The 16,585-nt window shown below is 35.3% G+C and overlaps 1 protein-coding gene across 5 annotated transcripts in view; it reads right to left on the bottom strand.

Moving 5' to 3' along the window:
* Nucleotides 1-2,238: 2,238 nt before the first annotated feature.
* The window catches only part of NR2C1 (nuclear receptor subfamily 2 group C member 1), a 43,208-nt gene continuing 28,861 nt past the window's right edge, over nt 2,239-16,585 (bottom strand). For 3 of the 5 annotated variants that reach the window (XM_047866281.1, XM_047866278.1, XM_047866279.1), the window contains 5 exons: nt 16,093-16,214; nt 9,522-9,661; nt 7,576-7,713; nt 6,146-6,251; nt 2,239-3,229 (listed from right to left, as the gene is read on the bottom strand). In XM_047866281.1, the coding sequence (XP_047722237.1) occupies nt 3,055-3,229; nt 6,146-6,251; nt 7,576-7,713; nt 9,522-9,661; nt 16,093-16,214 (681 nt within the window). In that variant the 3' untranslated portion in view covers nt 2,239-3,054. The remainder of the gene's footprint in view (nt 3,230-6,145; nt 6,252-7,575; nt 7,714-9,521; nt 9,662-16,092; nt 16,215-16,585) is intronic. The other 2 variants (XM_047866280.1, XM_047866282.1) reach the window with 2 other exon arrangements.

Consider the following 16,585-nt stretch of genomic DNA (forward strand, 5'->3'; position numbering starts at 1 on the left):
ATTACCTCTGGAGGTGGATATTTTTAAAAAATTTTTTTAATGTTTATTTTTGAGAGAGACAGAGCATGAGCAGGGGAGGGGCAGAGACAGAGGAAGACACAAATCTGAACCAGGTTCCAGGCTCTGAGCTGTCAGCATAGAACTCACAAACAGATCATGACCTGAGCTGAAGTCAGATGCTTAACCAACTGAACCACCCAGGTGCCCCTGGAGGTGGATATTTTTCTGATCCCTGGATTATATTTGCCTCCCCTGGGACCTAAGAATGTCTGTTCTTTTAGGTACTGGAGATTTTCCTCAATTATCTAGTGATCCTGGTTCTAAGTTCATATTTAATAGTAGGCACTAAAGACCTGAACAGAAACCCTACGTATATGTATGTATGTATGTCTGTATATATGTGTGTGTATATATGTTTATATATATACATATATATAATTTGGAAATTAGTTGGCTTCACTGAAGAGTGATAAAGTAGCAAAGAGGCTTTTCATCAAGGTACAACCAAAAGTGAGTACCTGGAGATCTTTTCTCTAAGGCCAATTAATTTCTCTGAAGAAAAAAAATCCTGGCAGAGAAGCCTATTCCAATGGCCAGCATTGTGGGAACATGATTAGGGAGCCCATATTCAGAATGCAGATTTTCACTTAATCTGTATTTTCAACCCTTAATATAACTAATCCAAGCTGTTATCCCTGGTACCCTGGAAATCCTCGGCTCTTCCAGTTCATTTCTAAAGAGAATTAACCTCTGCCTCCTGCTCAAAAAGCTGGAAGGACAAAAGTGGTCACTTGACCTGAGGGTAGAAAAAGATAATTCAATAATTCTGTACACAGACCTGCAACCAATCTTTTTTTTTTTTTTTTTTTAATGTCCCAAGCATCATCTCTGAATATGAACACCAGTTCTTCCAGATACCGAGCATCTTTTCTGGCTACTGGCATCTTTCTCAGTGAACTGTCTCTTGCAGGCACTCTGATTAGAGCTTCCTTGATTCCGGCTCTGCTAATAAGTCAGTTAGTCTCTCTCTACCTCCATTTTGTTTTCTAAGAATTTACTGAATTTGCTTTCCTTTGATTTCTTGTTTTCTGTTTCATTTCTCATTGTGTGGTTACACTTTACACATTGTGTTATTTTACTAAGACTTCAGGAGAGAAAATAAATTAATAGTTAATCTGCAGTTTTAGCTGAAAGTCTTCAAACTGAGTTGTAAATAATCCTAAAATACTGGATATGGAAATGTTTTCCATGCATTTCCCTTCCTAGAAGTACTTTAATAAATTCTGTTAGAGATTTCTTAACAGAACAAACAAATGGATGACCAAACACTCTGAAATCAAATAAATCGACATTTTTAATGGTCACATTTTAATAGAGTTTTAAAAATACTTCCAAATATAACTACAAATTTATTCAGGAAAAATACCTGAAAGAAAAATGTATCTTAATTAACCATTAGTATATTATTTTAAAGAATTATTTTCCTGAATCCTTGGCTTACTTCAATGGGTTTATAAAGATATAAACCTACTGATTTTTCCATTTGAATATTTTATACTAAATGTAGTTTTTCCCAGTTGATAATTATAAATAAAACTGTTGATAAAAATTACATTTAAAATAGGGGGAAAAATTTCCCTTAATAAGTTGGTAAAGACTGAAAGTTGATACTTTTAAACTTCTGATTTACTATAAAGTAACAATTAGTAAAATCCACATCCTCCCCTAAATTCAGCTTTTCTTCTGTTGCAAAAATCTTTATAAAAATGTACTCTGAGTGCAATAAAATCTCCATATTTTTAAAAAATCAACAAATAGATAAACCAAAATTCATTATGACAATCAGAGCAAGGAAAGATTTAACAGTTAATCAGGTTTGCTGAGGAAAACATTACTGTGGAAGGCATCCAGGGAGTCTAAAATGGTTTTGTTGTGGCAACAAGGCTTCAGGTTGATGTGCATACTCTTGTTAAAATAGCTTTCCCTCCTTTAGGGTGAAATATCAAATATCAGTGCATATTCCTTTACATGTTAAAAAACGTAAATTTTTGAAAATTACCAATTTGCTTTAAAATAATTGTTTAACTCACCTTGAAAACACAGACTGGCTATGAGAAATCCATTATTTAACAAATTGGGTATTTCTAAGGCCCTAAAAGAAACTGGCTAAAACTCATGGAAGGGTCAGGAAGTTATAATGCAGGTCAGGAAAGAGGGAGAGAAGTCAAATGCCGTTTGTGGAATGGAAAAGCAATAATTTTAATATCCATTTGGAAATACTGAAACATTTGGGGTCCAGTCTCTACTACTTTAAAACATAGCAGTAAACCAAAAATATTAAAACATGAACCCTACCTCATTCTCAAAAACAATTTTCTGCTACATACATAAATAAAAAGTGCTTGTAACTAATAATATACAACACTAAAAAAAGTCTTGAGATCATAAATGGCCTATGTCTCATTGCCAGCAATGAGAGTGGTATATGCTAAAGGTTCCATAATATTTACAAAAGACAAAAAATATATATATTCAGTTATTATTTCCTATGGTTCTAATGTTACCATTATGTCACTGAGAATGAAAGAATCTTCTTTTACGTGGTAATTAAAACAGATTATATATTAAGAGTAAAATGCAAGGAAATCCTCCTTAGGTATTTCTGACAATTAAGTGTTTGTACTAGTTCATAATGAAAAATATGAATAGAACACAATTCTGGAAAAAAAAAGACTAATTTATTTGTTTTATAAGATAAAATATAATAAGAGATCTTAGTGTAGATGCCAAGAAGTGACAGCTTAAGGTGTCCTCTTAACCAAGAATAAATTCATAATATTTCTTATTCACTTAAATAAGGCAGGAAAGGACATTTTGATTCCTGATACCTGCCCAGTCACTTCAAAAATTCTTAAGAAGTTAAAATAAAAACACCTTGGTTTTTGGTTACTCTTTAAAGTCAAAATTTCCAGATACCCTGGAAGTAACTAGTTTAATTTGGTGTCATTTTGTGTTCCAGGAAAGAACAGTAAGTTTACACTGATATCTCAGATTTCAAATGCTGTGACCAATTATTTGTGAGTTATAATCTGCAGGTTCCATTTTTAAAATATGTGGGATGACACTGTCAATTCGTACATTGCCAATGAGGCCTTTGAAAAACAATTCTTCAGTGATAGTAGCATTCATCAATCGCAAAGCTGGTAATCTAAGTAGTAGTCTGGACAACCTGAAAAATAAAGGGGAAGGAAAAAACAAGGGGTAAATAAAAAAGAGATTTAGTAGAAAACTAGGAGCAATTTCTGCATGTACCTGGTTGAAGTCTAATTTAATAAAGATCTAATCTTCACCAGTTAAAATAAAAACTTAAATAAAATAAAAACTTAAATAACTTAAAATAAACTTAAAATAAATAACTTCAAATAAAACTTAAAATAAAAACTTATTCTCGGGGTGCCTGGGTGGCTCAATTGGTTAAGTGTCCCACTTTAGCTCAAGTCATGATCTCACGGTTTGTGAGTTCGAGCCCCGCATCAGGCTCTGTGCTGACAACTTGAAGCCTGCTTTGAATTCTGTATCTCCCTCTCTCTTCCCCATCCCTGCTCATGCTCTGTCCTCTTTCTCAAAAATGAATAAACATTAAAACAAAACAAAACTTAAGTATTCTCAAGCCTCAGAATACATGACAATCATCTGGCTATAAGTGCAGTCTGACAGACTTCACTGGAAAGCCTTGCTCTTAACTGCTACACTGTGTTGCCTCCACTTGGTCATATGGACCATGGAACTAAGTTATTAAAACACAGATCACATTATACATTTAAGGATGGCTTAGAAACTTGGGGCACCTGGATGGCTCGGTGGGTTAAGCATCCAACTCTTGATCTCGGCTCAGGTCGTGATCTCACAGTTCGTGGGATTGAGCCCCACATTGGGCTCTGTGCTGACAGTACAGAGCCTGCTTGGTATTCTCTCTGTCTCTCCCTCTTTCTCTGCCCCTCCCCTCCATGTGCATATTCTCTCTCTCTCAAAATAAATAAATAAACTTAAAAAAAAAAGTGGCTTAGAAACTCAGTTGAGGTTATAAGAACAACAATATTTTGTGTTATCAGGACACATGGGGCTCAATGGTAATCAAAAAGACAAATGGAAATGGTAAAGCAGGCAACAGTTACTACTGGGAAGAGCACAGAATATGGAATCAAGACCACTGGGTTCAAATCTTAATTCACGTGCTCCCCTACCTCTGTGAATGTGTGTTAGCCATCTCTCTGTGTTATGATGAAGATTAATGAAATGATCCCTGCCAGTTTCTATGCTATTGAGGATCTTAAAGGCAGGCCCACACCTTGCATGAAGGCATATTATAAGTTGAAAACTGCTGCTAATTTATTATTATTTTTAAGTCTATTTTTGAGAGAGAGCATATGCATGTAAGTGGGGGAGGGGCAGAGAGAGAGGGAGAGAGAGAGAATCCCAAGCAGGCTCTGTGCTGTCAGCACAGAGCCCCATGTGTGGCTTGATCTCCTGACTGTGAGATCATGACCTGAACTGAAATCAAGAGTCAGACACTTAACTGACCAAACCACCCAGGTGCTCTGATAATTTATTATTTTTAAATAAATCAGGATGTAAGAAACTGAGAAAGAGTTCCAGCGATCAAAGCACCTGGAACCTAATGGAAGCGAGGTCAGCAAAAACTATATGTCAAAGAGGAGGAACAATTTAATTTGTATAATGAGGTATAAAACAAGTTTTGAAACATTAAAAAACTGAAAGCAATCACAACAAAACCAACAACAACAATAAAAACCATTCCAAAAAGCTTGGGTATGTTTATCCTGCCCATAGTCTAAGGTCTTGTACCCGAACATTTGAGACCAAATGAAACCAGGATTAAGTCACCTTCCTGTAGCCAATACTCTCCTCCTCAAATTACTCAGTTCCTGTTTACTCCCAACAGCTGAGCTGCAGCAATAAAGCTGGTAGGAAGCAGGGTAGGAAAACCGGTTAGATAAACTAAGGCTGATTTTCAAGGTGGAACTGGCTTATAAATCTATTACATACTATCTATAAAATGTTATTTTATTTTTTAAAAATGTCTATTTTTGAGAGACAGAGCACAAGTGGAAGAGGGGCAGAGAGAGAGGGAGACACAGACTCCGAAGCAAGCTCCAGGCTCTGAGCTGTCAGCAGAGTCTGATGTGGGGCTTGAACCCTGGACCGCAAGATCATGACCCGAGCTGAAGTTGGACACTTAACCAACTAAGCCACCCAGGCACCCCTGTAAAAAATTATTTTATGCAAAACATTCTTTTATTAGTTTGAAGCATGTAAAATTAAGAATAATATTAGTAAACACATTTATATAGCCCTTACTATAAATATATATACTCTATATTATATTACATATATGTATACTATATATGTAACATACTATGTAGTAGGCACTGTCCTAGGCTATTTACATATATGAACTGATTCAACCACTATACCAATTGTAAAATGTGGGTACTGTCTACATTTAATAGAGAAACTGAAACACAGAAGTTGAATAACTTGCCCAAGGTCACACAGCTAGGGTCAAGAGTCAAACCCTGCCTGGTATTCTGGCTCTGAAAGCCATGTGCTTCACTACTACTCTCCAAGATGGTTTCCTCTTCAAAAACGGAGTTGGCTCTTCCAAAAATTTTTTTCAAAGGACGTTATCAAGAAATACCTTGGTAGAAATATCATAAACCAAATTTCTAAATTACCTATAGAATAGTCGAATGGTGTTTTTATTCATTCATTCCTATTTTTTCCCTTTTACTAATAAAATCCCTTATTTCAGTTGAAGAAAACAGAGTTTGGGCACTAGAGTTATACAACCTGGGTTCACAGGCAGGCCCTGCCATTTATGTGTAACCTTGAGTAAGTTATTTAACCTCTCTCTTCAGTTTCCTTATAGCATTGTAAGAATTGTGTGAAATACTACCTGTAAATCACTCACAACAATGCACTATTGCTTTTAAAAGCATTAGCTATTTCAAAGGTCCATGGTGACCAAAACACTGAATTACTCTTGGGATGGAAAAAAAAAAAAATAACAGATTCACAAAAAATTTTAGGATGTATTTAATTAACTAATTTAACTTGTAGATACCTGTAGGTGTCATCTGGGTATGTTTTGGTTATATAATCTTGGAATTCCACATATGCCTTTTCCTGAAATTTCTCTATTTGTTCCATGTTTTCTAGGCCTGGATGATCTGAAACATCGAAGAATACATTGTTACCCTAATTCTAAATGCTCATTTAGTAAGGTACAGAGTGGGGCACCTGGGTGGCTCAGTCAGTTAAGTGTCTGACTCCTGGTTTTGGCTCAGGTCATGTTCTCAAGGTTCGTTGAGTGTGAGCCCTACATCAGGCTCTGTGCTGACAGTGTGTAGAACCTGCTTAGGATTCTCTCTGCCCCTCCCGCATGTGCTCTCTCTCTCTCAAAATAAATAAAAAAAAATATTGAGAATATTTAATAAAATAAAATTACATTGTATCACATCTGTGTTCTCTCAAACTTAAGGAAAAATGAAGGTGGCAAATTGGTTGTGATTAAAATGTAGATATATATTATTAACTTACATGAAACATTGTAAGAAACGGTTAAAAAAAAAAAAAGCTTTAATCATCTTATTGGAATCACTGAGTGTAAAAAGCAGGTTTTCTCAGATAATTTTATTATGATGCACAGGAACAGAAATACATACCAAAATAAAAAGGAGAGTCTAAAAGAACAATTTTCCTTATTCAGAAATTGATCATTGAACTTACTGTCATTTTACCGTATGTGAAAGCTACAAACTGTCAGGAAAACAGGAGACATTTTTCTACCTGTTGGTAACTCTAATCAGATGTTTAGAAGTTTAACCCATTAACAAAACAATACTCATCTTTCATTTGCCTATTAGCGATGCCTAGCAAAATATGCCGAAGAATTCAAATGCTGATGTGACCATAACTATGTCATTTCGATGATTTCTTCAACTTTCTTTCTCATACTTAGATAAATGTCTAACATCCATAAAATTCACTGATTTAAAGTGTATAATTCAATAGTTTTTAGTATATTCACAGTTACGCAACCATCATCCCAAAACATTTAGAACACTTTAGATTTTTTTACCCCAAAAGAAACTCTGTGCCTGTTAGTAGTCACTTTCCATGCTCCTCGCTCCTTAGTCCCTAGTAACCACCAATCTATTTTATGTCTCTACAGACTTGCTTATTCTAGACATTTCATAGAAATGGAATCTCATAAAATGTGATCTTTTGTAACTGGCCTCTTTCACTTAGGATACTGTTTTCAACCATGGTGCAGCATGTATCAGAATTTCATTCCTTTTAATGGCGCAATGATTCTGCTGTATGTGGATATGTAGATGTTACATTTTGTTTATTCATTTGTTGATGGACACTTGGGCTGTTTCCACTTTAACTGTATCATTTTACATTCCCATCAGCAATGTATGAGGGTTCCCATTTCCCCATACCCCCAGCCACTGTATGGTAAATAAGAAGTAAATGTTTATGTAGTACCTGGACTGAAGAGTACTATTGCCTTCAGGTAGGCATATTCATATCCATCAATGCAGAGTTTAACCATGCTGTTGCAGAACTCCTGTAGTTTAAAGATGTGCTCCATCAATAATTTTCTTCTTTCTGTTGACATTTTATCTTTAATTAAAAACAAACAGACAAAAGCTTCTAGTTTTTGGCTAAAATGTATATCTATTTTTACCCAAGACATTTCCTTCTCAATAATTTCCAGTTTTGAATACAGCCAATCTATAAATGTTTAAAATTCTGTATCACTGCAAAGATGAAACTAATTAATGATCTTCAGATAGTGCTCATTCAAGAAAAAAACAAGCTGTTAGTAAACAAAACAAAAACCTGAACAAATTTAGTGTTTCCTTTCAAGATACATCTTTGAGAAGATAAGCTGTAAAGATAACCTCCTGAAAAACTGGCCTACAAGACTCAGATTTTGATAACGAGATTTAATTTAAGCTTAGAGTTTTTAAAAGTTACCAACACTACTAAAGTAGAAACAAACACTTAGCAAAAAACACTACCAAGACCAAAAGAAAAGCTGAATAGTTTTATAAGAACTTTTAAAACTTATAGTGTTTAAAACACATCTGATTAGTCAACCATAGCTTTAGTGAAGGTAGGGTGTGTGTAACTCATTACAAATTCATGAGAAACGAATTAAGACCAGGAGTCCATAAGTAAGATAGGAATGTAGTGCTACCTTCTAGCAGGATCTACTGTTGATGACATTAAGGTGATTTTTCTGCCCTCAAACAGGAAATGGAAGATGACTTAAAAATAATGTATGGGAATGCAAGCTGCTGCAGCCACTCTGGAAAACAGTATGGAGGTTCCTCAAAAAACTAAAAATAGAACTACCCTATGACTCAGCAATTGCACTACTAGGTATTTATCCATGGGATACAGGTGTGCTGTTTTGAAGGGACACATGCACCCCCATGTTTATAGCAGAACTATCAACAACAGCCAAAGTATGGAAAGAGCCCAAATGTCCATCGATGGATGAATGGATAAAGAAAATGTGGCATATATATACACAATGGAGTATTACTTGGCAATCAAAAAGAATGAAATCTTGCCATTTGCAACTACGTGGATGGAACTGGAGGGTATTATGCTAAGTGAAATTAGTCAGGGAAAGACAAAAACCATATGACTTCACTCATATGAGGACTTTAAGAGACAAAACAGATGAACATAAGGGAAGGGAAACAAAAATAATATAAAAACAGGGAGGGGGACAAAACAGAAAAGACTCTTGAATATGGAGAACAAACTGAGGGTTACTGGAGGGGTTGTGGGAGGGTGGATGGGCTAAATGGGTAAGGGGCACTAAGGAATCTACTCCTGAAATCAATTGTTGCACTATATGCTAATTTGGATGTAAATTTTAAAAACTAAAAAATAAAAATTAAGAAACAAAAAGTACACACACACAAAAGAGTTGGCACTCAAAAAAAAAAAAACTAAATAAAAATAATGTGAAACATGCTAAGGAAATATCATATGACTCCCAATTTGTAAATTATTCCTGAATTCAAAAAGCAGTTCTTCCCATTTGAGGATGGGGCATGCTTGTGGTTAGTCACAAGCCAACCTGAAGTTAAACATTTGTAAATCAATGACTGCCTATCTCCTCAAATAAATGAAAGCTGTAATCATCTTGGCATCAAGAAAAGGAGAGTCAAGATTGTTCTGGGACTGTTTAAGTGAGAGAATATATCCCAATGAACAATTTTGTTGTGCTCTGATTTGAAAATATTTTTGGGTGATTAATGGATGAATTTATCAAAATGTAGAAATTATCTCAAGCAAAAAGGGTGCTGGTACCTAAAACATTAATCAGATATTTAACTTCTACTTTATAAAACTGATGCTCTCCCCTCCTCTTATCTACTAGAAAAGGAAATAAATAAAATGCTCCTTACCTTGCTGAAGGCTACCATGAAGACAATTGACAAACGTTGCTAATATAGTTGCCACGTTCATCACTTGCCAGCACTGGGCAAGACCAAGAGTAAAAAGTTCATTCCAATAAGCTTTCACCAAAGATATGCTATTTTCTTGCCTATTAAAACAAACACAACACATATCAGATATTAATATGTATTTTATAAACTTTACAACTGATTAATCTATTTAAAAATAAAATATTATTTAACTAAAATTATTCTAGAAGGACCAATTGGGCATGGACCTGGTCAATTCTGTCTTATATAATGAATAGCAACTGATGAGGAAGGCTTATAAATTTAAATATTAGCTAGCTTACTAATTAATCAGCCAGTTTATAAGAACAGTTGTAGGTAGTATTGCAAACTAAAAGTTAGGGCTTTAATCCCACATTTCATGGAAACAGATGGAATATAGATTATTTTAAAAAATATTAAAAGCAAAAGCATACATTTAAAAACTCTCCCAAGTTTTCTTTCGGTTTAAATTCAGGTAAGTGCTTTTTTTATGTAAGGGTAACTAGAATGATTTGATGATAGGTAAGCAACCAACTTCCTGGGAGAAATGGTTTGTTCTGTATGTTTCAGATAGGATATTAGTATCCCTATAAATGAGATACCTAGGGGTGCCTGCTCATGCTCTGTCTCTCAAAAATAAATAAATGTTAAAAAAATTTTTATTTTTAATTTAGTTTTATTTAAAAACAAAATTTTTTTAGTGTTTATTTTTTTATTTTTAACGTTTTTTTTTTTTTATTTATTTTTGAGACAGAGAGAGACAGAGCATGAACGGGGGAGGGGCAGAGAGAGGGGGAGACACAGAATGGAAGCAGGTTCCAGGCTCTGAGCCATCAGCCCAGAGCCCGACGTGGGGCTCAAACTCACGGACTGCGAGATCGTGACCTGAGCTGAAGTCGGACGCTCAATTGACTGAGCCACCCAGGCGCCCCTTTTAGTGTTTATTTGTGAGAGAGAGACAGAGTGTGAGTGGGGGAGGAGCAGAGAGAGAGAGGGAGACAAAGAACCCGAAAGCAGGCTCCAGGCTCTGAACTGTCAGCACAGAGCCCGACGCGGGGCTCAAACTCACAAACCACAAGATCATGACCTGAGCCAAAGTTGGACGCTTACTGACTGAGCCACCCAGGTGCCCCCCAACTGCAACTTTTTTTTTAAATGAGATAACGAGGATTTTACTAGGAATAATGAAAATAAGGTCCTTTCCTGAACTTCTGAATAAGAAATTTCAAGAGCATGAGGGAGTAGAAAAAAATATTGGAATAGAAGTCAACCAAGGTTTTTAAACCTACATCATCCACTGATTATCCATTTGAAATCTGGCTAATAAGAGTCTCAGGTCTCAGCTGCTTAATTATATAAAATGAAGAGACACTGTATGTCCTATATACCCTGCTCAGTTACTACAAGATGCAAACTTAAGAGTTAGGTGAGTAGGGCATAAAATAAAGTATATGCCAGGCAGTATTCAAGGCACTGGAAAAATAGCAATACATAGGATGGATTAAGTCTGCCTCCACAAAAAAGATAAACATAGTAAAGAAATATTATTTCACACATTTTATATAAATATTATACACACATGCATATAGTTATACACACATTAAGTTAGTTTCAGGTAATAAAAATTCTCCATTACTATAATAGGATGATGCATCAAAAAATGGGGAGTGTTCAGATAAGGTGGCTAGAGAAGGTCTGTCTGAAGGGCTGACACATGAGTAGAGAAAGCTGGGAAAGAACTTAAAAAACAAAAACATGTAGGGCAGTGCCAATTTGTTTTGCAAATCAAAATTTATTTGAAAGTGAAGTTTAAATAAAAAGAAAATCAGTATTTTCAAATGCCCATATAAAAAATGATGTAAAATTTCAATCTTAAAATTGAACAAAATAAAAGAGAACAAAATACTATTTTCATGTATCAGAAAACAAGGATAAAAATCCAGAATTGAGGAGGGTGTGAGAAAATAAGAATTCATTCTCACACAAGCACTGCTGATGTATTAACTGGCTCAACATCTTTTTGGAGGACAATGTAATAGTACCTATCTTTCAAAAAAATAGAACCTATTCTATAGGTTCAGCAACCTCTTCGACTCAGCAACTCCTTTTGTAAGAACATATTTTATAGAACTACTCGAAGTAGGCAAAAGTATACATACAATGCAACAATGCTTATTGTAGCAGTGGATAGAATAACAAAGAAAACTAGCAAGAACCTAAATGTCTACTAATAAGGAATAAATACGTAAATAATAAATCCTGTAAAAGGGAATACTAGGCAACCACTAAGAATAAATTTACATGTGTTGACATAGGAAGAAATCCATCATCTAAGTGTAAAAAGAAAGGCAAAGAATATGATATGTAAGTATATATATGATTATTATTTCCGCACGGAAAAGATGCGGTAGGATGCCAAACTATTAATATTGGGGTTAGTTATCTCTGGAGAATGACATTTTACTTTATGTTTCTATACTCCAGTATTTATTTTTTTGTTTTTTTGTTTTTTTTTTTTTTTTCAACGTTTATTTATTTTTGGGACAGAGAGAGACAGAGCATGAACGGGGGAGGGGCAGAGAGAGAGGGAGACACAGAATCGGAAACAGGCTCCAGGCTCTGAGCCATCAGCCCAGAGCCCGACGCGGGGCTCGAACTCGCGGACCGCGAGATCGTGACCTGGCTGAAGTCGGACGCTTAACCGACTGCGCCACCCAGGCGCCCCTATTTTTTTGTTCATTTATTGATTTTGAGAGAGGGAGAGAATCCCAACCAGGCTCTGTGCTAACAGCACAGAGCCTGACATGAGGCTTGATCTTGATCCCACGAACCATGACATTATGACCTGAGCTGAAATCAAGAGTCTGATGCTTAACCAACAGAGCTACCCAGGCACCCCCTCAAGTTTTATCTTTATTTATTTATTTTTTAAATATTTATTTTGTGAGAGACTGCATGTGGGGGAGGGGCAGAAAGACAGGGAGAGAATCCCAAGCAGGCTCTGTGCTCTCAGCAGAGCCCAATAGGGGGGTTGATCCCACATGCCATGTGGAGTTGGATGCTTAACTGACTGAGTCACCAAGTGCGCCTGATTCTGAAGTTTCCAAGAGGAACAGTTAACCAAAGTAATTAGTGGACACAAGAAAGGAAAATGAATACAGCCAACAGACCAAAAAAAAAAAAAAAAAAAAAGATCAAAGCTCTTACTGGCCTGTGCTACACCTAGTACTAAGACAGTACTTTGACACTGTCGTAGGAGATTCAGAGAAAAGGTTAAGGAGTAACTTTGTAGAGGGTGAGGAATAACAAAATTGTTTTGAATACCTTAAGGGAAAAATGATGAAAAGTGGCAATTGAGAAATAAGCCACATTATTTTGTTTCCAAAGGAAAAGTAAAAGAGCTAAATATGGAGATTAATTCTGCAAAGATATCTATATTTACATCTTCATCCAAAACAAAACCCAAAATATCCTTGTATTATAGTTAGCCATGCTTTTCAAATACGTTTTCAGAAAGTTCATTAGGAAAGGAAAACAGCAAGTCCTCTTTAAAAGGAAGGTTCCTGAAAGAACGATGGAAAATGAGCACTGATAATCTACTTTGCAGCAGTACTGCAAAGTACTGGGTCAGGTAATTTACATTCATCATTCTCAGCTAAGTAGCCTATCCAGCAAGAAAGCATTTCTGCTTCTAATTTACAAATGTAGAAATGGAGCTGTTAATTAAGTAGCAAAGCTAGCAGATAAATAAATCCAGCATTTGAACTTTTGTTCAAAGTCTATGTTTTTGTGTAATTCACAACAAATTTTAGCAAGTAAGATGCTAAAGTGCAATTTCACAGTAGACTCCCCATTTATAGCTAATATTTTGTGATGGTAAGGGCATGTTTGCTGTCAACTTTCTTCAGTTAAAAACAAATGATTATTATAATCACATAATAGTACCTATTTTCAAAACATCTTTCCTTTGAAAAGCAAAAGGAGCTGGACAGAAGTAATTAATGTATCAGGTACACCGAAAGCAATGACCGTGTTGATAAATAAAAACACTAGGTTGCATAACAGTAAGTGGGTCAACTTCTTTTACAAATAGGTAGAGGTACTTGTCTCTAACTATTGTACTATACTGTTAAGTTCATTAAAATATGTACATAGTACTCATAATTAGAGATCAGATCATCGTTTACACTATTTATTTTGATAAAGTAACAGGACTTTGGAAGTCACTTATGCCCTGGGATAACATAACCATTTGTCTTCTTCACAAATAAACCCAAGGCATTGTACTTTACCTAGCAGCATTTGTTTGAAAGGAAGGCATGGTCCTTAGAGAAAAGTAGTCAGTGATAGGGCAATAGAGCTGGTTTTAAACCCCCAGCCATAGTAAACATTACTTTGTTTCAGTGGGATTTAAAAAGATTCAACTTTAAGGCTCATCATTTAATGGAAGGTTTCTTGAGTTATTCAGCAAATAAAATCTCCTATAGCAAATAGTGATGGTTTAGAACTTTGAGTTATAAAGAATCTAGGTAGACGGGACTGCTGACAAATCATGCCAAGTTCCCATAACTGAACCTACTACTGTGTAGTCATCTAAATTATGCAGACAGAAGTGAAAAACAACTGAATTCCTGTAAGTACTGAGACTTCAAATCTTGTAACAGAAAAGTAATATCCTTGTAAAGCATAAAGTACTATAAAATACAAACAGTATTAACCACCTACTGTTTAAGATTCTTGAAACTACTGTTCCCTTCCATTCAAGTAAGTTATCAACACAAACTCAACTTTTAGAAAATGATTAATGTTGCTTATCTGTTTCTGTCTGTATAATTAGGGCTTTGTTTCCAAATTTTGTGTCTATAAATAAAAATGCAATGAATGTCAGTTTCTAGGAGATTCAGAGTAGTGTTTATTACCACACAACAGGATTTTCCACCATTAGTACCTAGCCTTCTTCCATCTGATAAAATCAAATTACAAATTATCTAGATGCATATAGTTAAGAGTTTCTGTAGCAATTAATGGCCTCAAATACTATACCAATGGTTAATTCTAATTGCAAGGAATCCTGTGGCTGTTACATTGAAACCAATTTTCAGTACAGGTCACAGGGAAATGTGGCTGCCAATATAAAATTGTATTATGATTGGAAATCTCAGGCTTTATTTTTGGTTTCTTTAACATTTGGAGAATGTTTCCATAGGATAATCAAACTTAATTTAACAGAAGTACTTAAGATCAACAGTGTTATAAGATCAATGGTGTTATGTGTAAATTTATATATTTTAATTTTTTGTTAAAAAAGACTGAAGTAATTCTGAAAACTCTGTTATTTTGAGAGAAAGGGCTAACAATAGTTTTAAAGGTTAACCATTTAAATCCGGCTTTCAATCTATGTAATTGTATTAGTTAAGTACTGTGATTTAACTTATGGTATATCCAACACTAAATTATAAACAAAATTATGGTGGGGTCTCTATGTATGCTTTTTTTTTTTTTTAAATCTTTATTTATTTTTGAGAGAGAGACAGCTTGTGAGCAGGGGAGGAGCAGAGAGAGAGAGGGAGACACAGAATTGGAAGCAGGCTCCAGGCTCCAAGCTGTCAGCACAGAGCCCGACGCGGGGCTCAAACTCATGAGATGTGAGATCATGACCTGAGCTGAAGTTGGACGCCCAAACGACTGAGCCACCCAGGTGCCCCTCTATGTATGTTTTTTAAAGTCATGACTGAGATATGCTTCTTAGTTATATTAAAAACTATTCTTTAAGAATAAAGGATGGGAAGTCATTGCTCCTATTTGGCAAATGGGAGAACAGATGTATAGGATATGAAAGTGTATTGTTTACGAAATCATATTGGTGAGTAAGGTCCTGTGACTAGAAAAACACTTTTTTAACTATGAGCTTATTTTTCCATGGTCTCTTTGTCTCTTCATACTAGTTACTTTAAAGCAATCTAAATAAGCCTGGCAAATTTTAGGTAATATTGATGGAATACAGATTATTGATATGTTCCTCAGTGGTAGGTACTTCTAAATTATCAGAGTGGTACTATGGGGTTTACATTTTATTCCCCTTCCCCACTTTTTGTAACCACAGTTGGAAAACAACTTTTTCTACTTTTAAACATAGTCACTGTGTGCAAGTTTCAGCTCCTTATTAACATGCCTGAGATGAACACTAAACAGGGGGTGGGAGGAAAACAACAGCCCAAGACATACCTACAGCCTCCCAATCTTCAGGTCAAAGATGGCCTATTTCAAATGCTGGCCATGATTTATCAGCTCCACTGCACACATTTCATTTGAATTATTAACTCAAATTATGAAACATGGATACCGTTCCTACATAAAAAATAATATAATACTAATTGCCATAATTTGTCATATAAATAACAAAACTTTAAGTTATAATGTTATACCATTTTCTTCCTTTAATGCAAATCCATCCAATAAAAAAGTTCTTGCTTAGTGTATATTTGTGCTATAAAACCACATTTATACTCAAGGACTTTAAAACACTTACCCTAGAGCCTGGAAGGAAGGAATCGAAAGTGCCCAATGCATTGATAAGAACAGCAGTCTGGAAGCAGACTCCCCAATGTAGTGCACATTCAGGTACTCAGGCATAGGAGAAGGCATGGTGAGCTAGCGTGAACAGGGACTGAGGTAAATGATCTTATGACAGTTCTAAATTATAATTTCTTTGAAAAATATAAACATATCACATAAGTTTGATATAGTCACCAAAGGCAAATCTTGAAATAATCCAAGTCACTGAATTTTACAGCTAAAAACAGGATTTAGAATGAGTAGATCATAGCTGCTAACAAAGCAATATTTAGACAAGCAGAATCCTACCTAATATCAATCGTGATATTCTTCGGTTGTGTTTTTATTAAAAAAAATTTTTTTAATGTTTATTTTTGAGAGAGAGGGACAGAGTATGAGCAGGGGAGGGGCAGAGAGAGGGAGACACAGAATCCCAAGCAGGCTCCAGGCTCTGAGCTATCAGCACA

Source organism: Prionailurus viverrinus, chromosome B4, assembly GCF_022837055.1.
Source record: "Prionailurus viverrinus isolate Anna chromosome B4, UM_Priviv_1.0, whole genome shotgun sequence".
NCBI classification, from domain to species: domain Eukaryota; kingdom Metazoa; phylum Chordata; class Mammalia; order Carnivora; family Felidae; genus Prionailurus; species Prionailurus viverrinus.